The sequence below is a fragment of the Epinephelus lanceolatus genome, chromosome 7 (assembly GCF_041903045.1).
Source record: "Epinephelus lanceolatus isolate andai-2023 chromosome 7, ASM4190304v1, whole genome shotgun sequence".
Classification (NCBI taxonomy): domain Eukaryota; kingdom Metazoa; phylum Chordata; class Actinopteri; order Perciformes; family Serranidae; genus Epinephelus; species Epinephelus lanceolatus.
In genome coordinates, this window is record NC_135740.1 from 8,066,415 (window position 1) to 8,091,369 (window position 24,955).

Consider the following 24,955-nt stretch of genomic DNA (forward strand, 5'->3'; position numbering starts at 1 on the left):
ATACTTATACCTATGAAAAGTATTGCACTATAATTTGTACATAACCCATGCAATAGTGAGCCAGGAGGCTTTGATTAGTGAACTATGCACTACAGGCTGTCATCCCTTATATGACGGGAGCAGAGGAGGAAGTCAGATCACACAGTATGAAGAGCAGCAAAGTTCCTGAAGGAAGGAGGTGGACAGATCAAAAAATACATAGGACTTTGACCTAAGAGACCAGGATTCGTGTTCCGTGTGGAACCAAAAGTCAACATACGTACATAACATCAGCCATGATTCTTTTCCTAAACCTAACCTAACCAGACAAACAATTGCATAAGGATACATTGACTAAGATTAAAGAAATATAATGGTTATTGTTTGAAAAAGGGCTCATCATGGTTGGTCTTCAGGTAGAAAGAATTCCACTAAACTGCATTAAAGTCAGACATGCAACACATGACGATCCCCCTCTCTTTTGCATTGCTAGATAAAGTGCCTAATGGACTATAGCATCAGTTTAGACAGAGCACTAAAGTCATCCAGCTTGCATTTGCTGATTTTCATTAGCTGCTTCATTCATGCTTCAGCATCAGTGGTCAGAAGATCTCATCAGATGCTTGGCCACCAGCTGACTAGTAACATCAAATCATACTTGCAGGCGTATAGCACTGCTATTATAACATATTTCTCTCTATAAATGCCCTCAGTGTGTAAAATATGTTGGGTCTTTGAAAGCCAAATTAACTGCGGTAGCCTACAAGGGTAGATGCGCCACAGTGGCCACAACATTTCCACTAGGAGAAATGTGCTGCAGCTTCAGAAAAGATGCCAATTCAAAAACACATACAAAAATCCCAAACAAATGTAACAAAGGAAATGTGCTTTAAATGAAAAAGATCTGCTGCAGAAAGCAGAAAACAAATAGTAACATCAAGCACTCTGCAAATACAGTAACTATGCAAAGTTAAACCCTGAAAACAAGTGCAACAGGAAAATGCTGCATATCCAGTCAACACAACAGACGTCCTCCGTGCCTCTAGGGGGAGCTATGAAAATCAGTTGCTCTATTAATCATTACAGAAGATTAAGGGCAAATGTAATGCAAATGTTGTTCAAAAAACAAACACACTTTATTCTGGTCTCAGGTCAAAAATAAAGCTGGTCCACTTAGCGCTCCCCCTTCTGAACTTTGGTTGTGTTGACTGTATGTGTAGCATATTTCTGTTGCCTTGTTTTCAAGGTTTGTTTGTTCTTGACTTTGTATTTTTTTTTTTTTTTTGCTGTTGATGTATTTTTATCTGTTGCACTTTTTTTGCATTCACAGCACATTTCCTTACATTTGCTTTGGGTATTCGTATGTGTTGTTTCTAAAATAGCATTTAGCATTAGCATTTCTGAAGCTGCAGAGCATTTCCCGTAATGGAAATGTTTTGGCCGTTGTAGTGCAATTGTCCTCGTCGGCCACCATAATGAACACCTAGGAGCCACCAAAAACATCCAAATTAATTATTAAAATTAAAATTTTAATTATATAAACTGTGAAGTTTGTTGTCATGTTGAAATGTGTGAAGCAGCACAAAATATATTGCTGACATTGAACAGGCAGGTAGTCATAGTCGTGCCATAACTGCTGGTATGAATGCCAGGACTAGTTGTAGTTCCACAAACTATACAGTAAATATAGGTGATATAATACATATTACATATAATACATACATAAAGCATGTGGAAAAAGTTGTCTTCAAAGTCCAGTGCGCATCAACAAGTCTATATGCAAACTATCATTCCTCATTTATCCAACTGAAAAAGATGTAATGTTCATGCACATGTTTGTTGAGGGGAAAAGAATCCTTGTTGCTGCTTGGGTTCTTTGATAGCTCCCTTAAAGAGCAGAGCCTTTCCAAAAAAAATCTGCTCTAAATGGTCAATTCCTTGATCCAAATGTCTGTGACTGAATATCCTGCATTGGCACTGATTGTTGGCATGTAAATCACATCGAATCGTCCAATATTAACAAATTTCCAGTATGAACATAATGCCAATATATAGTGGGCTGGGCTGCATAAAAATAACAGCATAACATAGCTCGAAGGATTAGGTAACTAAATGTCTGCCGCCAAACAATGAAATCAAAACCATGAAGTCATTTGTTTTAATTAAGGCTTTTCTTCATAATGCACCTCCCATGCAAATTACAAAATACAAATTACATGCAAAAAAGTCTACTGATTGCTTATTTTATCATGATAGTTTATTCTCCTTCCTTCTGTGATTTTAACGTTGAGTTGGGTGGAAAATTAAGTCTGTCTATGGCCCCAAAAATACTTTGACCAGCCCTAAAAATGGCTTCACACCATGCACCACTTATTGCTTTCATAGAATTAAGTATCTGTTTAAGAAATGAAAGATGTCTTGCTTGAAACTATTGTAAACTATTGTTTGTTTGTTTTTAGTGCTTGAGTACACTGTCTTGAGAGAAATGAATTTGTCTCACACCATCAATATAATGAATTATTTTCTTTGTTATTTTTTAAAACAAAAGTTCATTTCATATCTGGATTATTTAGTACAAATTCAGTTTGATCAAATCAGTCTAAAAAACAAACTCAAAATTGTAATCTAAAAATAAGAATTACCATCTTTTAACAAACTTACTGAATGTGCGTAGCATAAAATCTTCAATTTTAACATTCAAGTTCAATTTTAAAACTTTATATTCTATTCAAAATTATGTAATACAAATTTTGAATTTTGAAAGTGCCTGGCACAAATGCCCCAACAGTTTTCACTAACACTGTCTCCTCCCTGTCAGGTGGTGGAGAGTGAGGAAGAGGAGGAACTGACACAGACAGAGGAGGAGGGCGATGAAGGTGGCCAGTTTGACGTCATCCCGCTGTACTCGGAGAGGGCCACCGTTTCCAACCTGGGCTCCTCCGGGACAGGTGGGGCTGCATCCCTCACCACCGGCCCTCCGAAAGTCATACTACTGCTCCTTCTGCTTCTGTCTGCCTCCCTCAGCTGGGGGTAGAACAGAGGATATAGAGAAGACACACACACACACACACATACATGCACACTCACATATGATGGACCTGCCAACACTCCTGGACTGATCGCTGTAAAATTCTAGGAGACAGTGAAGAAATGGACTTCACGTTTGTCAGTAGCATCCCCTTGATTCCTCACCTCTGTCCTTGCTTCCTTCCTTTCCTCCTTTGAAAACGGCACTTTGTTCAACATGGTCTGACTGCCGCTGCAGTGGTGTATTAATGTCCTGGGAGCACAAAAGACCTAAGTGTGGTAGGTGTTCACATGCTGCCAATGTATCTGTTGCTGTCGTAGGTCCCGAAAAAACATGTTAATTTAAGTGGCTTGCTCGGTTATTGGCACACAAAGGTGTGTTAGTAGCATGAAATATTGGCTTGTCATACCGAACAGAAAGTAATTGCAAGCAGCTGAGTCCTAATTTTAATCATCAGTGGTGAATATACACTTCTGACAGCAATGATACCTCCCAGTTGCCAAAAAGAAACAACCAAGTGTCCACAAACTGGTGCCAAAATGTCTGCACTCGCTGGCAGTTCAGCACAATAAAATACATTATATTTAGATTATAAACTATTCAAAAAAGAGCTGCATAACTAACTCACAGTTGGTTTAACTTGTTAATAAAAGGCTACAAATAAACCATGTACCATAATAAAAGTAGTAAACTAGTTAGGCTACATTTCCATCCATCTAGTGTGCAAACAATGTAATTAGAGGGAACCTACTGGTGCTTCATTCCCACTGCATAGTTCAGCTGGACTTGACTTGACTCAGCTTACTTTTGGTACCTGGTCCTTTTCTCTGTTATGTTTTTCACCGTGGGTAGCATCCCCTCAGTATCAGCTGATCGCCATAGGGGCATCATAGGAAACTGCCATGTCATCCTCTTCAAGTTGCCGAACCCTTTTGATTGGCAACACGGGGATATCTGCGCTTCGTCAACTGTACAATGTGGTGTAGGCCTTCGGCAGCTAATGATAGTAGCTTGGCTAAAGTGGCAGGTTTGAGTAAGATGTCCCATGTGGCACCATTGATGATTCTCTCTGACCAATTGGTGGACTGCAGTGTTTTAACTCCACCCTTTGGTTTCAGCTGGAACCTCGACCAAAAAAGTACCAGGTAGTATCCACAACTTTTGCTAATGGAAAACCAAAAAAAGGCAAGTCGAGTAGGGTAGAGCCGTGTCGTACCGTGCAGTGGAAATGCAGCATTAGAATAATGTGTGAACTCTCCCAGTCATAACAACTGTCTTTTCCTCTTTTTCCCATTCTGCACACACAGTGCATTAACTACCTTATCATAACATACTTCTCCATTCTAAAGAATTTCAGTGCTAACAAACATAGCGTGTCAGGCTGCAAGCACCTTACACAACATATGCAACATATTAGTTTATTTATTCACCAATTGAGCTTGGCCTATTTTAACTGAGGGACTCTTTTGGCTTTCTGTTATATTACAACATAGAAAAAGAAAATCTGAAAACATTGGTACATGTTGTGTTGCCATAGAGAAAACAAATGTTGCATGCTAATGAATTCAGACAGTCCCTCCAGGATTTCGCGGGCTTGTGATGCATGTTGCAATATTTTTAGGTGTTTTTTTTGTTTTGTTTTTTTGCAATGAAATTGCAGGAGCAAGTGAAAACTGTAAAAAATAGTAGCCATGCAGGGACTATTGATATGAGCATTCAGTGTTTCCCACAGAATTAGAATGTATTGAAGTAGCACTGAAAAACCATCTCCATTTGCTACAATCCTCCTCCTCTGTCTGTCTCTTTGCCCAGTTAGCACAAGCTAACACAGTAGCAGTGGCTAACATCCAACACTGAGTCTTAAACGGTACCAGCAATCTCCCACCAACATGGAAATGGCTCAATTCTGTCCTTAAATCCATTAATAAACATTGGGTTACATTAGCTGGGTGAAAAGTTAACAGTTTACAGTTAACCCTGTCATTGTATGTGTGTCTCAAGCAGCAACCCCCATGGCTGAAAAACAGAGTAAATCCTCACAGAGCCCCATATTAGAATGTCCAACATGTTCACAGCTTGGTACAAAAATGGTTTTGGTCTCTATAGCTGATTTCAATAATCATGACAACTGTACAGGGGGTCAATTTTTATATGACTCACCTGTTTACATTTCGTTAAGGCCCAAAGGCATACATATGTCAGGGTGGGGCCACTTGAGTGACTGGCTGTGAGGCGTCTCCACAGTCTATGAGTCATGTCCACCCCTCGCTCCTTCACAGCTCCAACCTCTTATCCAGTTGTCACTTCTGGCTCCAAAAAACCAAGCAGGTGATGGCTGAAATGCCAGACTCGAGGCTTCAGAACAGCAGTCCACAAAGCAATAGGTGCTGTCATGGTAGCTACGTCCATTATTTATACAGTCTATGCTCTGTCCCAGGCACAGCAGTAGTCTCATGATAAACAGAGAGAAGGGGGAAAGGAGGGTTTTAAATAGTCAAATTTGCTGTAAAGTTGCAGTGATTGGACAAAATTACAAGGTTGCGTAGAATTCATAGAGATTGGCTGAATTTGTGTTAACTGTTGCGAGCACAACATCCTGGAGGGACTGATTAGCTAGTTAAGTTGATAAGGAAAAGCTGGACAGACGAACATCTCTTTTATGATTGTTTTTGATTTAAAGCTACTCACAAATCAACCAATAGCTACTTTTCATAGGAAACACAATCAAAATAATTAACATCCAACAACCCAGAGCCTGCTAAAAATATTCATTAGCAGCTACGCAAAGATGAGGGTGTTCAAACTCCAATTCCTTTGGTTATTGGTTATTTTAATGTTATGGATATTTTCTATTTTAAAAACGAGAAAAACACACACACACACAGACACACAGTGTATTACATGGTTTTGGAGTCAAAGCAGATGATGGGTCAGCAAACAGGACAAACAAAGGATCTGAGTGTTACAGCAGACTGAACACCCCACACATACAGAAATGCCTGACGGCTGCAGTCGGACCTTGTTCTTTTTGTTTTGTTTATTTGTTTGTTTTTTGAACTCTTTGATGGATGATGATTTGTCCCACTGGTTGCGACTCACCTGTCTATGGGTCATCCTAACAATGACTGAGGGGGGAAGGGGCGTTGATATATGATGCATCAGTCTAACTTTATCATGGTGATGAATGGAGTGATCCTCTTCTCCCTGCCGCCGTCCCTATTCTACAGCCATGCTGAATGACAAATTACACACTTGTCTCTCATTGTTTAATGAACATCAAGTGCCAAGTGTGTGATGTGTGTGTTTGTGTGCGCGCGTGCGTGCGTACATGCAGGGATCAGGCAGAGAGATTGCAAAGAAAATTGGGTAAAGCTTTTTGTTATAATTTGAGTCTTGCACTTCAGCGTTCCCACCCACGTCAGCAGAGCCACACATACTGTACACACTCACACACACACATGCATTTGCACACATACTGCCTGCCATGTATTGAGCCGATGCAGCTCTTTCTTGCTTTATTGCTCTATCCCCGTCCCTATCTCCCTCCCCGGTGACTCAGGACCGGGACCCGAGCTGCCACAGGCACCGATATGAATAAAGCCGTCATAATAAAAACAACACACCAGAAACAATATAAGCTCTAAAACGGCAGAACAAATCAAATAGCTCCCCAGCAGGCGAAAAACACACGCTTCTTCTGACGCTGACACAGAGACAAAATGAAGAGAGTTAGAGATGGAGTGGGAGAGAGAGAGATGTATGGAGGAGAAATTAGGGGAAAAAAATAAGGCCAAGTCCCCGTGTGGTCTTTGTGCGTTTGATGTTTTACTTGTTTTTAGTTGGGAGGCTAATAATCAGTCCCTGACAACATCTCTTTATCATCTGACAGACTCCTGGGGGGAGGAGTGTGTGTGTGAATGTGTGTTTTGGGGTGTGGGGGGTATCAGGCAGTGATAGAAATAGTGCGCTATAGCGAGAACAGAAAAGACCCTGGAGCACAAACATAGCAGAGAGAATCGCCGGCTCTTGATTTTCTATGTCTTATAAATCTTTTGCTGACACGAATTTTTTTTCTCTCTCTCGTTCCTTTCCTATTTCTTGGAACGTGTAAAATCAACTTCCATCTGCAGGGGCGCCAGTGATGGTGGAGGGCATGGAGACAGAGGAGGGAAAGATGGGAAAGGGGGACTGTAAAGACACCAAGACGAAGAGGAAAGAGAGAAAAGGAGAGAACAGAAATACGTGAATGGAAAGCATGGAGAGAATGGGAGACAAACTGAGGAAACAAAAAATGAAAGAGAGGAGGAAAAAAAGAAGGCAGCAAGGAAAAAAGAATGAAAGAAAAATGAAAAGGCAGAAAAGGAGAACGGGGAAGGAGAGACACAAGAGAGGCAGAAACAAAGAAGGGAAGAATAATAAGGTGGAGAAGGACAAAATGGACACCTAGAAGAAAAGAGGAGGGGGTGAACAAAAAGGACGGAAGGAGAAAGAGAAGGTATACTTTGTGAAGCCACAGAGGAAACAAACTGTAAAGGGAGTGAAAGGATGAGGAGAGAGATAGAAAGAGAGGTGACAGGTCTGCAGTGTACTTTGACCTCCCTTTCTCTTTCCTCAGGCACCACTTTTGCGTGCAACTGCAGTGAAATACACACACACACACACACACACACACACACACACACACACACACAATCTCAAAGGCCTTTCTGTCTAAACACACCCCTCAGACAAAGCGTCTGTCAATCAGCGCAGCAGCGATAAGAGACAGAGTAAAGCTCTGTTGGCTCACCTGAGACGCTTCTTTAAACATTTAGCAGGCTCAACAGTAAACAGTGATGTTCTGTGAGCAGGAGTTTGCCAAAGTATTAACTAAGAGTCATAAACAACAATCAGGCACCGTCATCTAACAGAAGATACTGATTACAGTCATTCATAGTAATGACTGCAAACGAAGTGTTTTCATTAAGCTTTACAGGGGATCATCAGAGAGCTCACACACACACACAAAACACACCTTAAAACATCAGACTGAAGTCAATTGGTGTCAGCTTCAACCTTGAAGAAATATTTAGTGTGAAGTAGTGTGAAATTCTACATTTTTCTGACTGTCAATAAACCCCATGTGCAGACACACACCAACAATGAACTGACCCTCCTAGCAAGTGTGTGTATCAAAGCCTGATTTATCTTCTTCCTCTGTGCCATAGAGCTCCATTATTGCTACAGAACACATCAGTGAGTCACACTGTTACACTGGGTGACGAGTTCCTTTATTATAAACACACACTGTAGTTTATAGAAAGGATTTTTGCCAGTTCAGTGAGATGAGACACAATTTTTCCACAGCACATTCCCCTTTTTTCAGCCTCTACAGGGTGTATATGTTTCATATGATTAACACAACCTAAAATACCCAAATTTGCTACAGTTTTATAAGAACTGCTTTTTTTTTGCAATGAACTTTAAAATGTGACAGAAACATATGTAATTATGTAATAAAGAAGTAAATAGTTTCATCCACATTATGTACTAGTTATACCTCCTTGCAGGCATTAGCCGTGGCCAGAGACATTATGTTTTCAGGTTGTCTGTCACCTGCAATATCTTAAGAACACCTTGAGCAATTTGATTTATTTATTTATATTTTTTCAGACTCAAGGATGAACTAATTTGATTTTAGTGGTCAAAGGTCCCTGTGACCTTCCATCTGTCTCATATCTTGTGAACAAGATATTTAAAAAACAACACCAAATTTGGCACAAAAATCCAACTTAAATTAAGGATTAACAGATTAGAATTTGGTGGTCAAAGGTCAAGGTCACTGTAACCTTGTTTGTTGCATTCTCATAAATGCTATATTTCAAGAAGGCCTTGAGGGAATTTCCTTAAATTTGGCACAAACATCCACTTGGACTCAAGAATGAATTGATTAGAATTTAGCGGTTGAAGGTTAAGGTCAATCAAAAAATATCTGAAAAATATTAGTTTGGTCATAACTCAAGAATTCTTATGCTAAGTATTACAAAATTTCAAACAAATGTCTAATAGTATAAAATGGTGAAGTGATGACATTTTATATCCAAAAAGACAAAGGACAACTTCACTCTGACATCATAATGTTCTGCAAAAACACTTTTCTGGCCATTATTCAACATCATATCTCAAGAACAGATGGAGAGATGGTCAGATACTGAGTTGGTGACTCTAATCTTGGGTGCCCACCTTTAAACTGTGCATATTGCATAGATCTCCTGTGCATTAGGAGGTAAGATGTGTGTAAAGTATCCATGTTTTCATAGACATGGATATAAACTATGAAACTGCAACTTGATGGGTTTGCAGAGGCATGCAGTCGCCAGGTAGTAATTCTAGTTTTCAAGTCAGCAGTCTGTGCTGATACATGAGTAAGTTTTGCGCCCTTCCTCTCAGGCTGTGTAGCACTCTTAAAGGTGTCTTCAAACCAAATGCGAAGTAAACTGGTGCAGCATGTTGGAAGTCATATCAAGCCTGGGGTTAAGCTCTGTCTGAGAATTTTATTTGATGTGGTATAACACCAGTGAGTTCAAATAGGGTAATTTGAACTGGGAAAGGGCAGCGATTGGGGATTAAGACGTGTTTGAAAATATGTTTTGATTGTAGAGAGTGCTTGATACTAGAGCTGCACGATTTGATAAAAATGTGCGATTGCGATATGAGTGGACAATATTGCAATTTGCGATTACGATTACAATACAATACATAAATGGTATCATGAGTGTTCTTGCCTGATTCAGTGTTTCCCCTACATTATAAAAAGACTGATGTTATGCACAGTCAAACACGTACATAGGTACTGCACACACCAGGATAACTTGTGGGCGTAATGTCAACAAACTCCACACACTACAGCAGAGGTAGTCACGTTCACAGGCACACACGTTAACATTTATTTACATTGAATCGCAAATCGCAGCCTTTTATGTGGTTATGTAATCGCACAGCCTGACATTGCGATTACAACTGCGATTAGATTAATCGTGCAGCACGACTTGATACGAACCAACCCTCATACAACGGTTCAGTAGCACCAGTGCCGGTTAGGATAGGTTTCGGAAAAGAATCATGGTTGGGCATCGTCACAATATGTACGTGACTTGACATGATGTGCCATGACTACTTTTTTACATTAACTTTTTTTTTTTACATTTGGTTATGTTCCAGCCTTATGCAAAAATCATTAGAATTATTTTTTTCCCCTCATCAATCCTCACTAAATACCCCCAAATGACAAAGCCAAGAGTTTTAGAAATTATTGCATATTGATTTAAAAAGAAAAACCTCAAGTCTTTATGGGTGTGACTTGACAAACTTTGCATTCCTGGATTGCAATTTCTACCATTTCGCTGCAGATCCTCTCAAGCTCTGTCAGGTTGGATGGGGACCAGCAGTGGACAGTGAACCATTGTCAGGTGTCTCCAGAGATGTTCAAATAGGTTTAAGTCAGGACTCTGGGTGGGCCACTCAAAGACATTCACAGAGTTGTCTCTAAGCTACTCCTGCATCATCTTGTTTTTGTGCTTATGGTCATTGTCCTGTTGGAAGGTGAACCCTCTGCCCAGTCTGAGGTCCTGATCATTATGGATCAGGTTTTCATGAAGGCACGAAGGATATCTCTGTACTCTGTCAACATCACCACAGTAGAGACTGCCACCACCATATTTTACCACTGGGATGGTACTTGACAGGTAATAAATGTTGCTGGGTTTCTTCAAGACACAACTGAGGCCAAACACTTAAACCTTGATTTCATCAGGCCAGAGAATCTGGTTTCTCACAGTCGGAGAGTCCTTCAGGTGCTTTCATGTGTCTTTCACGGAGGAGAGACTTTTGTCTGACGACTCTGCCATAAAGCCCAGATCGGTGGAGTGTTGTAGTGATGGTTGTCCGTCCCTCTGGTCGTCCTTTCACACAGGCTCTCTTGAGCTCAGCCAGAGTTACCATCGGGTCTCTGGTCACCTTTCTTACAAAAGCCCTTCTCTCCCAGTTGCTCACTTTGGCCCCGCAGTCAGCTCTGGGATGAATCCTGGTTGTTCCAAACTTGTTCCATTTAAGACATTTAATACAAGTACTCTTGTGAACCTTTAATGCAGAGGAATTTCTGTTGGAGCTTTCCCCAGATCTGTGCCTTGACACAATCCCAGTGTTTTTCACAGAATTAGAATATATGTGTGGCAGTAACTGATAATGGGGAGGATCAGCCACTTTTTCTTGTGTATGTGTCCCTTTTCATTATTGTGTCCCCCTGTAAGTTCAGAGGTTATTGTAGATCAGTAAACTCAGTGCAGGCAGAACTCTTCACAAGTTCTTTTTTCCTCAGCAGCAGGCTGTGGAGTTTGAGTCATGGGGTGGATAATTGATCAGTCGATACGGTCAGAGATGATCAGATCAGGTTGACGGATAAGAGGAGCAGCTGCTGCAGAGCAGAGGCGAGTGAATGCAGATTTTTAGACCAAGTGCAATGAATGGTTAAGTTTCCCTGCGCCTAGCGTTCTGCTGCGTCTGTGCCCAGAGTTCACCCTGTGCTTTGAGAGTGTGGTGCAATGAACCAATATGAAAGAAAATCAATACATTGCGCCAGATGTAGAAGTCTTGGCAGGCCACCACAAATAAATGAATGTCTGGGAAACCCTGCAATGCCGTCCCTGTACTCTACAGACAGTTCTGTCAACCTCATGACTTGGGTTTATGTATTGTCAGCTATGAGACCTTATAGACCGGCGTGTGCCTTTCCCAGATCATGTCCAATCAATTGCATTGACCACAGGTGGACACTAATCAATCTGTAGAAACAACAATAAGTGAATGTAAAAAAGGAGTCATACAACAACATATAATAAGTGAAGTGGTCTGAATACTTCCTCATTGCACTATATCTACTGGCTGCTGAGCTCTGTGTCTAACAGGAAGGCCATTCTCTTCTAAATTTGACAAAAGTGAGCCAATAGTGTACACAGTATACAGTAAATGAGCTCAAAAGGCAACGAGCAGTTCTCTGACCTCAGAATCACTCCCTCCATCCATCCTCCTCTGCATTACATAGAATTAGATAGCCAGGTCAGAACCCCCCAAGCACCCCCACCTCCTCCCACCCAATAGTGGGGGTTAATTGAGATCAGCAGGGGAGGGCGGGCGTCTGATTGGCGTGGCCGGAGCGGCGGCCTTTTACCGGAACCCGTTGTTCGTTTTAATTGTTGTCTCGGCTGTTTGTCGTCAGGCCGACACTCGGTGGCAGGACGACAAGAGGGATGGACAGAGGGAGGGAGGGAGACAGCAGAGGGAGAGAAAGGAGGGAGTGGACACTGGTGATTTACATTAATATGTACTGAAATAAACAAGCAGAGAAGCCATGCGTTAAATCAGCTGAGGGAGAGAGAGAGCCTCCGGGGTGAGAGAGGAACAGAGAAGAAAGATGTGTGTGTGTGTGTGTGTGTGTGTGTGTGTGTGTGTGTGTGTGCGTGTGCTTGGAAAGAAGCGTTCTTTTTATTGTTCTATTACCGTGCAGTAGATTTACACGCACAAAAGCACGTGCATGCACACACGCTCACACACACCATGTCAGATTTGAACGTCTAGTGTGTCTGCTTTCTCTCTCCAGTATTTTAGTATTCTAATCCATCATTGGCCTGACATGGGGATGCTGTCTCGCTCCTTTCTCTCTCTGCCTATGTCTCTCTCCATGCTACTGCACATACGCGGCATCCAAATGGAAGATAAAGGCAGAGCAGGGGGAAAAACAAACTCCACAGCAGGGAGAGCTTTATCCAGAGAGATAAAGCGGCAGAATAAAGCGGCGACGGAGAGATACAGAGGAAGTTGAAGAGATGGAGGGAGAGGGGGGAGAAAAGGGAGGAAGGAGCAGAAGGAGAAAATGAGGAGGAAGGGGATGAAAATGCGAGTGGGAAAAGCGGGGAAGGGGAGGAAAATGAAGGCAGAGAGGAGAGGATGGCGGGGCGAGAGAGCAAGAGATAGAAACAGAGAGAGAGAGATGTGTGTGTGTGTTGCAGTGTGTCGCGGCTGAAGCCTGAACCTCCCTGCTCCATTTCACACTCTGTAGGTCCTGACGCATCGGCACTCAAATACACACACACAGTCACACACACACACACAGCCTCTGTCCCTCTCTTTCGATTTCTAATTCACACGCGCGCACGCGCTCGTTTGCTGCCATTTCTCAGTCATGCATGCAGATAAACAAAGATGCACAAACACACAGTCACAGTCGCTAAACTGAATTCCTGCAGCTTTTGCCCTTGACTCTCTCTGCTGTTTGGATCCCTGCTTTCAGTCTATTACACCGGGTTCAAGGAATATTAAAGACAGAGTCCCCTCTAAAACATGCTAATGCTGTTTTTTAAAACAGCTTTGGTGATGGAGCATCTGCTTTAATGCTTCTTGCCAGAGTTGCTCTCTCACACCAGTGAGCAACATGATACAGTCAGGAGTCTGTCAGAGAAGCACAGAGGTGAGCTGACATCACAATACAAGAGCTTGTACTGAGAGGAGACTGTGTGTGTGTGTGTGTGTGTGTGTGTGTGTGTGTGTGTGTGGGAGGGGCGAGGGGGCACTTTTTACTAAATGCTAAAATGATAAGAAAAAAAAAAAAAGACCTCCAGTGGTATGTATTCATTCAGATGCTTTAGGTTTTATTTGCCCGAGTTTTTATATTTATATTTGTCTCTGAGATTCCAGCATGCACTCCAATATAATCGAGGTGAAAAGACCAAATCACCGTAACGTTGCACTAACAGCAAAAGTCACTTCCAAGTGGACAACTGGCGATTTGTTTCACCTGTGAATACATGTGAAATCGGCAAACTTGTTTATTTCTGTTGCCATTTTCAGCCATAATTGTAACATTAAGTACCTGTGTTGCATTGCTAGTGTCTTTGATAAACCAAATGTATGGCACGGAAGCTAAGCAATGTACTGCTGTGGACGGGGCTGCAGCAAACAAGTTTTTGCCACCTACAAAAATTATTTGCAGTTAAGTGTACGCTGTATTTGGAATATCTTCTCTGCTTAATCCTACACACTAACCAATCAAAGCAGTGGTAGACCAGCAACTCCCATGTTCTGCTATGTAACATTACTGTTTTTGTGAATGGCGTCTGGATGTGAAATAATGTCTTCAGTTCCCCAAAGGAAAGAGCTGCTTGATGGCAGGGTAAAGCATCAAAAATATTGTTCAAGGTATATCATACACGTTTACATTTTTTTAAGGTAGCTGATAACTAACTAATTGAGTCAGCATTTGCTCAGTGTCGTTTTATTTTATGTACGTGACGCAGAATTGTACACAACCTTTGTGGTTCAGCCAATAAATTTTGGCATTGAAATAATACTGTTTCAAAATGCAATATCAATTGTCTATTGAAGGAAAAAAAAAGTCTGATTATTTTGGAAAATCATCAGACTTTAAAACATGAAGTTAAACCATCTGTTTCTTTTATTATTCTTTAAATGTCAGATATCTTTTGCTTACAGTGATCCTATTACCCTATAATTTATTTATTTTTTTATTTATTTTTGGTCATTTGGGTGAAATGATCATTTGATATTTGATGTTTATATTGTATTTTAACATTACATGTGAAGCGGCTGGCTGACATTTTAAGCTATGTACTTTTTTTTTCATAGAATATTAATTTCCTCTTTGTGCAACAGTTTACATGTTTAGTCTTGTAAAAAGACTGGAAGCAGGGGACACCTACCAGTTTAACTTCATCAAACATTGAAAAAACACAATTTAAATAACAAAATAACTGACTCATTATCACAAGTGGAGTTTATGAAGCATAGAAATGTGACAGATAGACATCAGTATGGAGCATCTGAATCATACTGTCCTCACTGTGGGGTGACCAGATCTGGAATGTGGACGGAATGTTTCTTACAGCCAAAATACATGGGGCACAGACGCAACTCATCACACAGGCAGACTCAGTCTTTGCAGCATGTGGTTGCTTCCAACTTCACTTTGTGCATATTAAGTTATGCCAAGTGATAACGCAGTTGGTTGTGCAGGGTTTGAAAGTGTAGACTACCTTAAAGAGGCAACAGATAGGATTCGGATACCTCTATGTATATGTAGAATGAGAAGGTGTGTGGACACTACTAAATAAATGAGTAAAGAGACCGGGCAACAATTATCCAATTTATCTGAAGAAAAAACAAACAGTAATGCAAATAATTATACCAGAATGCACAGTACCAGTACAAACAGCTCACAGTAAATTATACCAATATGTACAGTATCAGTACAAACAACAGTAGACACAGTGGAATTATACCAATATGCATGTAAACAGTGCCGATTCTAGAATAAACGGTACCGTATGGAAAGGATGCGGCCGGTTGGAGCTCAAATTGAATGGAAAACAAAGTCCAGTGTTCACTTAGCTGGACGTAACTTAGCTGGGCGATGTCCGTCGATAGCTGCCTCCGTGAGAAGAGAACAGAAGGAAGGGAGGGGGGTATCACTGTCAGAGGGCTGCCGTAGAATGGCAACGAGGATGTCAGCTGACCAACACTCGCTACCTGGTCCCTGGTTGCGGCGATTTGCGATGCTGGCCAGCGAGGAATTAACAAGCAGCCAGTATAGTACAGTCCTCTTTCGTCTAGCTAACATTTAGCCGTGTTACTTACTGATCCATTAGAAAGAAAGCTAGCTGGACACCGGCGTTGAAGCCTCTTTGGTCACGGAGCTCCCTCCATCTCTTGAACACCTGACTGAGGTTTACTCTTGTTTTTCCTCTTCTTTTATCACTCTCCTTTTTGCTCTTCTTTGCCTCATCAGACAGAGGAGCTTGTTTTCTTTTGCTAGGCCGTTTTTCACTTGTCTCCAAACTTTGTTCGTCTGCCATTGTGCTTGTGATTCAACTATCTCATGCCCAACTCCTCATAAGGACCAGCTCCAGTCCCTGATTGGCTGACCGACCAATTTCAAAATACATGATGCGTTTCCTGCCGTAATGCGTCATGTTTTTGCGAAATTTCGGCACCAGTGGCAGAAGCTTATTGCAAAGATTGCAAAGCCACTAAGTAACCTATGTAAACGCTGATAGTCTGATTTTACTGTGGCCACTACCCTGTGCAACCCACATTATTTTCATAATGATATATTTAGGAAAAGATGCTGTCTGTTGCCTCTTTAACTGATACTGAATTAATTAACTAGATAATTTTAACAATAGGATGCATTGATTTGATTGATATTGTTGTAAAATGTTAAAAAAAAAAACAACCACAAGGTTTATCTGTGCATTGTTCTCTGTAATTTGACCTGATGGAGGGCCTCAGGGCCACACATAGAGAAAAAAAAAAAAAAAATAGACCAGCTGTGAAGAAATAGAGAGGACCCACGCAATGCCCGCATGAGCAAGCGCAGCTTCCATGGTCAGTGTAGCAGCTTTAGTTGATTATAATGGACGCACTCTACTGCTGGCATGCTGCAGCAGATGGGTGCGTCTCCCATGTATTTCGGCCGTAACATTTTATTGAATCCAGTTTTCTATTCTTATAATGAAAGTGCAACATTGTTTTCTTGACCTATTCGCACATTAACACCATCTGTTGCTTTGCAGAGATATACCACTCTGTTTGATAAGCAGTCATTGCCAAGATTACATGAACAAGCTGGTTCATGTTAAACATGATAAAAGGACAGCTTGGAATTGTTGAAAGGTGTGTTTTAATACTGCTCATTAAGGTTAGCTTTTTTCCCCAACTCCTTCTTCGTGCTAAGCTTGATTAAACTGGACCTACTGTATGTATACCAGATTATGAACTGCGTTTAGATCATTTGGCTCCACTGAAAGCCATGCTGGTCAGATGAAGTGAGACTGTTTAACTTTTACATAACAATGACCACTTTAGCCACAAGGAACATTGATGGGATTATGGGTAAGGTAAGAACGCATTACACCAAATGCCCACATCCATATGAGAATGTCTGTGCTGTTGATTTAGTGTTTAATAGGGCTGTACCGAACAGTTTGAAGCTTCACTGACGTTCAAATTCTAAATCAACATTCAAATGCTGTGCAACTTCTTTTCTTTTGCATGTGTAGTCATTCTGTTTAACCCAGAATTTCTACACAATTGCATATAAAGAATAGGCTACACTAATACTATAAGCAATCTGAGCAAAATGGTGCTTTACAGTACCTAAAAGAGGTTCTTAGGCTGATAATCATAGGGGAACCTGTTCCATCTTTAAAAGGCCTTTGTCAAATAGTGCTAGAAAACTGTGGTTCCCAACTGGTGGGTCGCGGTCCAAACTTGGGTTGCAGGCCCATTCTGTATGGACCACAAGTGACTCGTGAACATGTCAAGTTTATAGAAAAAAACACACTTTATTTTAAAGTACAGTGAATTTGCAGCACAGAGCTTTTATTTCGAGCTCCCAGTTCCTGTTGTAGTGTGAGCGACAGCTTCTTAACAGATAGCAAACTAGCTCGACAACATGGCCAAATGCAAGTATGATGCTGAATATATTACACTGTGTGAACCTTGAACTAATGACTAAGGAGAAATCTGGACCTTGTGGCTGAACCAGGTGGGAACCACTGCTTTATAAAACCATTAGATGTGCCATATGCACTGTATTGTTTTTATATTTTTTAAGCTAGGGGGTGAAGCTTGAATGATGCTAGGTAATACCATGGATGAGTCAATATGCCTCTAAATTAAACTTTTGCTTAAAACATGAATCATTATTAATCATTTCTTCCAAAATGTTGCCTTTAAAGATTCATTATCCTGTCCTAAACTCTTACTGTAAAATTTCTCTGCACATGGGGGCAACATGGTTGACAGTCACTGTTTTAAAGTGTTTTACTCTGGAAAGACATGTTTGAAAGCTTTTTTAATGTAGGGTTTTGTGTCCCCAGTGAACTGAACTAAGCTGTAGGGTTGGATACCAAAGTTTGTACTTTTATGGGTACCGGAGTATCAAATTACGTTAAATCCATCAACGCCAAATGTCAGTACATGAGAGCACATCTAGGTGAGAAGGCCAGGAGAAGCACCCCAAATTCTCCGCAGGCCTGTCAGATTCAACTTTAAACAGGAGGTGGAAGTTTATTTTAGTGGAGTGGAGTGGAGAACCTCAGAATATTCACAGGGGCCTTGAAGTTCTGTCTGAGGCAGAGGTGCTTTAGCGCTTCAGTCCACGCCAAAGAACCACTGGTGACATTTTTCTTTGTATTTGTGGAATGAGTTTCTAGTGGTGGCTGTGTAGGACTGTTTCTGACATGTGTGATCCAAACATTCCAAACATTTACGATATCTCCACAGCATTGTAAAATCCAAAAGTCAAAAATTATTTGGAAAATTAATAAATAAATTGAAAAACAAAAAGATGTAATCAGTTCCAAAATTCACATTTTTGTCTAATGAAATGTAATCCTTTAATCCAAGGTTTCAAAAATAAAACATTTTAACTGCAGTCAAGAGTGTCGACAGTGCCATAAATTAGGCTACATTTGTATAATGACAGCAACAGAAAAATCTATTTTGGCTCTACCACTATTATAATAAATTACTGAAGTCATTAAGAAATAAAAGATCACTTTATGTTTATGCCTGTGCTTTAGGGTGGGCACTCTGTCACAAAAGTGAGGAGTTATATTTATTAACCAAAGTTGATTTAATAACAAAAAACCAACTCATTATATCCAATTACTCACTTCATTCAAATTGAGGATTTTGTAAAAGGAATTTTTTTTTTTTTTTTTTTTTACATGTGACAACATAATAAAATATGGTGGCAGACATTCGAAGCTTTGCATGAAAATCTCAATAGAAGCCTCAAATGTAAATGAAAAAAAAAAGGAACATTCGGTACAGCCCTAGTATTTAACTGTCTCATTCTTGTACACTGTGACTGGGATCATGCCTGTACAATTAAATATCTTGTGGATGGATTGTCTGGGACTTCCTGGAGCTTCCTCTGCGACCCCCCCTGGGATCCCCTCATGGACTCCTGGGACTTCCTGGACTCTTTGAGAACCACTTTACTGCACATGAAATGGTGTTTCAGATGTGTTCCTACAAAGTGTTTTTGTAGTCTTTAGCTGAATGTTTTTGTTATTTTTTTTCCTGCCAACACAGATGCACAAGCTTGTTACTGTCGGCATGCGTTGCCATGGTTACCTCGGTCTCACCTAGGTGGCTGCACCCTGGGTGATCCCAAAAGGTAAATGGAGCTGAATAATCTTCGGGAGTTTGATTCTTTTCAATACACCACCACCTGGCGTGGGCGCGGCGGCCATTTTGATGCTTCTTTTCCCCCTGATTGACTGAGCCCCCCTCCCTCCCCCCACCTCTTATCCCGGCAGGTGCCTGGCTGAATGGGACATCATCGTCATGGAGATTGAGCCGATGACACTCACACTCACACACACACACACACACAGTCACAGACTCAGAAATGAGACTGGCTTTCCAGAGCGAGCGGCTGCACTGTCTGACTCGATGAAAAGTTGTCTCTCTAAAGGGAAGACAGCCACGCGGATTGAGCTGTCACTTGAAGGGAACTCTGCTCTGCTTTTTCATCCCTCTGTGTGGAAATGGACGGATCTCTCTTTCTCTTTCATTCTGTCAAATGTAAACCTTTCCTTTGGGTAATTCCAAACTAAAGCCCAGGAGACAAGCAGGTGGAGATAAATGTACTCCATTTAAAGAACACTGACCGAGGCTGAAAACACTAACCCCCCTTCCCATCCTTCCCCACCCCCCACACACTTCCTGTCTAAAGCATGTCCGTGTACAGTGCCAGAGTGAGGGAGTCACATCACCACGGGGCTTTTCCTGCTCTCTCCCATTCTAGTGTGTGATCCATCCCAATGCTCCTTTGGTCCTGTGCTTTCTGCCTGTTGGTGAAACGTTGACTGTTTCTTAGGCACATGACTCTCTTGCACACCAATATAGAAAATAAATAAAAGTAAACTCCAGTTGATAGAGATCGGTGGTTGATTGGTTTAAAACTGTGTTGGTGATAAACTCTGTATCTCTTGGGGGCATATATGTGGTCCCGCGTTAAATATTTCTATTTCTGATCATTCGTTGACATTTTGCCCTGCTGAATGTGCCCCCGAGGGGATATGAAACACTCCATGCCTCTGCTGTGTTCACCTGTGTATAATAAAATAAATGTACAAGCTGACATTTCCTTACCTCGACTTCCTGTGTGTCTGTTCTTCTTTAATGACTTGTAGATTTCACCTGCAGATTAACATTTCTTCCATCTTGTTGTTTTGGCTTCATACTCCAGCACATTGGATTTAAATGTAAAGGCCAAAACACAGTGGCATAGCAGCTGTTTTTCTCTGCTCCTACGGCAGCTCGACTCCTCTCCTTACCACTGATGCAAAGAGAACTCTGTTGCTGTCTTGTGTGTGACAAAGAATGGATAAGGAGAGACTTGTTGAGGTAGAAAAATATCCCAAGCTAAATGACCCACAGTCCTGTCATTATAAAGACAATGGCCAAAAAGATACTGCCTGGCAAGTCTTAGCTTTGGAGATTAGCACTTTGGGTGAGAAATCAACTTTTGTTAAGGGTGTTGCCTTTAGCTTTATTCAAGATTTTTCACACCCCCTTTCAGATAAACAATGTAGGACTTGTAGCTCTTTCTACACAGCAGCTGCTCACTGACTGTTTTTTATTCTGCTCACATGTTTTCCTACAAAAAGTAATGCACCAAAATTTGCAAATATCTTACAAAATCACAAGCAAGTAATTCTTGCATGAGCCACATATTTTGTAAGGCTGCCATCATGTAACCGAAGCGCTGACAGGAGGAAGGAAGCAGTCCTGAGCGGTCCGTCTGGACACAGATTGGGGTAGTGGAGGGGTCATAAAACACAGGACTTTCCCGAGGAGAGCGGTGTGCAAAACCGTGTGAACTTTGAGTCATTTTAAGGTACAACCTCACCATTTGTCTTTTCCTAAACCTAACCAACCACAGTATCTTTATGTTAAGTATGTAACATCATTCCTGTGCCGCTAATTCGTAGGATATCATATGAGCTGTTGTTTGAGGATACGTTTATTTTGTTTTCAAAGAGTCTTGAGGCACTAAGGAGCTTGTCAAAAGGTGTAACGTTAATGCTGTAAAAAGCATTTACGCCTCCTAAACTATTTTCTTAGTTATTTTTTTAACAAACCATGAGCGTAAAATGCTAATTACACTCACAGTGCTAAACAGGGAAACATACTTTTAAATGAAAACAAACATGTAGAAATATATGGACAACAGAATCATAGTGTGGGATTAAAAATAAGAAACTATCCCTACAATAGAGGATTTTTTTTTTTACTTCTGCCAATTTTCCCAGATTAGTTTGTACAAAAACATCCTGTCTGCCCTGATACAAGTGAATATACAGGTATAATAATGGGCAGGGTAATGATCCTTAACATACAGCTAGGTTTTATGGGCAAACATTAGATTTTTTGGCTGACCTCAGTCCATCTGAGCACCTGTTTTACTGAAGGCAGACATATGATGGCTGGCAGAGGAGAGAGAGGAACCTGCTGATGTCTACGGATGATAAACTGCATTCATTGACTACAAGGATTCTACAAAATGATGATGATCCAACTATTATGTCTGCTAAAATATAAAATATATATGGGGATAATGAATAAGACAGTCTATAATTCCTGTGCTGTTCATCTGATGTGATAACAAACCAGTTCTCATTCCAGAACAGATGAATTGTTACAACTCTCAGCATCTCATAGTGGCACATAGGCCATACGGCTGAAACACGCTGGAACATATGGTTAATGTTGTGAAACACTAGCAGTTAGGCTGAGGCAACAAAAGTACTTGGTTAGGTTTAGAAAAAAAATGTTTAGGGTTAAAATGAGTAAGTTTGTTATGTTACAAAATGTAATGACAGGTAAATATATTATGTCAGTAACATCAGTGTGCACCGACCATATTTAAACAATGTTTAAAAACAGTTGACTTTTTTTCAACATTGACTTTTGGTTTCAAATGGAACACAAACTGTGGTCTCCTTGGTGAAAGTCTGGTTTCGTTTGACTCATCCAGCTCCTATCCCTCCTGCCCTATGTGGACTTTCTCGCTCTTTATACAGTTACTCTCAGCATCAAGTATTGCCACAGATGGGTTTCCACTGGAGTTAGTGGGTCTATGTCATACAACAAACTGCTAAATGTTTTTATCCAGCTGTAATAAACAGCTGGTTTGGAAGACATCACTCCCTGAGGGAGTGACTGGGTGGTTGTAAAGGTGTCATTGACCAAATGGAGATGGGCTGCTGAACCCTCATGTCTTGCTAATCTGTTGATGGCCTGACCAAAAATCTATCCTGAACTGTTTCATGCTTGGTGTCCACTACAGTGGCACTAGGTCTGATTGTTATCACTCAATTAAATGAACATTATTAGTGTTTTTTAGTGTAATACATAAGAAAAAAAATACTAACAATGCTTATTAATTAAGTGATAACATTAACCATTACCAGTTGAGGCACAGCCAGGGGAAGGAAGGGTTCTGGTTTGGGGGCCTCAGAATTTCATGCTTTTTGCAGATGATGTGGTTCTGTTGACTTCATCACACTGTGACCTCGAGCATGCACTGGGGTGGTTTGCAGAGTGTGAAGTGGTTGGGATGAGACTCAGCACCTCCAAATCTGAGGCCATGGTTCTCTGCGAGAAACCGGTGGATTGCCCTTTCCAGGTTGGGGGAGAGTTACTGCCTCAAGCAAAGGATTTTAAGTGTCACGGGGTCTTGTTCGTGAATGAGGGTAGGTAGGTAGGTTTATTTTGACAACAATTAAAAAACATACATGAGTAACTGCAGATCAGTTTCATATACATTAATTAAAAATCGTTGAGGATTAAAATACACAATAAAGCCCAAAGGCTTATTTCCATTGTGGTCCTCGAGGACAATAAAAGCTGGCAATTGTGTCAATGACAGGCAAGAGTGGCATAGTTAAAAACAAACAACCCCCTAAAAACATGTGAATTTTTTTTTTTTTAATGGAACCAGAAAGCACAGAATCTTCAATTAGTCAGTCATTAGTTTGAATTTAAAATTTCTCTCATTTGAGGTTAATTTGAGAGAACTAGAATGGTGTGAGATAGATCGGCGGTTTGGTGTGATGTTGGCAGTGATGCGGGCACTGAGCCAGACCGTCGTGGTGAAGAGGGAGCTGAGCCGGAGGGCGAAGCTTTTGATTTACAGGTCCATTCACATCCCAACCCTCACTTATGGTCATGAGCTTTGGGTAGTGACTGAAAGAATGACATCGCAGACACAAGCGGCCAAAATGAGTTTCCTCTGCGGGGGTGGCTGGGCTCAGCCTTAGAGACAGGGTGAGGAGCTCCGACATCCGGAGGGTGTTCGTAGTAGAGCTGCTGCTCCTATGCATTGAAAGGGGTCAGTTTAGGTGGTTCGGGCATCTGATCAGAATGGCTCCTGAGCACCTCCCGTTAGAAGTGCTCCAGGTATGTCTCACTGGAAGGAGGCCCTGGGGCAGACCCACGCTGGAAGGATTACATATCTCATCTGGCCTGGGAACGCCTTGGGGTCCCCAAGGAGGAGCTGGAAAGTGTTGCTGGGGAGAGGGACATTTGGGGTGCTTTGCTTGGCCTGCTGCCCTCGTGACCCGGCCTCGTATAAGTGGATAAATATTGATGGAACATCATACATGTAAGGGTCCTGCTGACTGTATTTAAAGTTATGTGGCAACAAAAGAAGTCAACTGATGTAACATTGGTATAAAGAGTGGGGTGGTCCAATTACAGCCTTTGATTGGGGAGGTGTATGGGTCAAACAAAAGTAAAGTGAAACCTGACAAAACAGCTCTAAATGCCAACAAACATTTATTGCACTGATAATGGCATTCTGAACATACTAATCATGTAGCAGGACCATCCAAACCCATATCTACAATGATGTAAACCACTAATAATGCCCCTTTAATGGAGTGATAATATTCTAAATGGGTGACCATAGAGATTTTCTTTGAAGCCTTTTAACTATCGTAAATAAATCGCTATACAGACTGTTCTCATGCACTGTTCGTGCATTTTCCGACAAAAAGTAATTTACCAAAATTCGTATATATCTCACATAATGATGAGCCAGTAATTTGTGCATAACCCACACACTTTAGAAGGCTGTGAACATGTGACCAAAGCGGTCCAGTTAGGAGGCAGGCTGGTGCAGTGGATGTGTCTTAAAACACAGGAATTTACCCCAAGACTTTCCCCAGGAGTTGGGCACTGGGATCAGTGTGAACTTTGAATCATTTTAGGGTACATCCTCACCATCTTTCCTAAACCTATCTAACTTTACCTGCCTAAACCTAACCTCTGTAACTTTAGGTTAGGGACTTAACACCATTGTGGACCACAAAATTGTAGGATATCATACCCACTGTCTTGTGCGGTTTTTCATAGGATATTACACAAACTTACAAACTACAAACTGTTAATATTTGGGGGTGACCTGTATTGACAAAACCACCCAAAAATTTTCACTTACTTCATCAGGTTCCCTCAGTTCTACAAAACATTTAGTGTCCCTCAGCTCATTGTTTTGGTTCTACAGCCCACAACTTTGCTTAGTTCAGTCTAATCGCTCCTATCAGCAACTGTTTTCTGAGAAAAAGCTCTGATAAAGCCACTGTACACTCCCTGCTCAGCAGCAAACAGCAGACAGACACAGTGGAGACAAGCTGGTGAACATGGTGGAGCATTAAACAGCTAAAGACATAGATATTTCCCTTAAGAGTTGGTGGAGACCAAATACATAGCTAATAAAGGAGTGAACATTACTTAATTTGTTTACGTTTTAGTTTATGTGAACCCTTTTTTTAAACTAAAGTTAATTCCTCCACATTCACTTTGTTTATAGCAGCA

The 24,955-nt window shown here is 41.1% G+C and overlaps 1 protein-coding gene across 1 annotated transcript in view; it reads left to right on the forward strand.

Moving 5' to 3' along the window:
• The window catches only part of gfra3 (GDNF family receptor alpha 3), a 107,380-nt gene extending 87,160 nt beyond the window's left edge, over window positions 1-20,220 (forward strand). The window contains exon 8 of the mRNA XM_033632747.2: window positions 2,798-20,220. Within this exon, the coding sequence (XP_033488638.1) occupies window positions 2,798-3,013 (216 nt within the window). The 3' untranslated portion in view covers window positions 3,014-20,220. The remainder of the gene's footprint in view (window positions 1-2,797) is intronic.
• The last annotated feature ends 4,735 nt before the right edge of the window (window positions 20,221-24,955 follow it).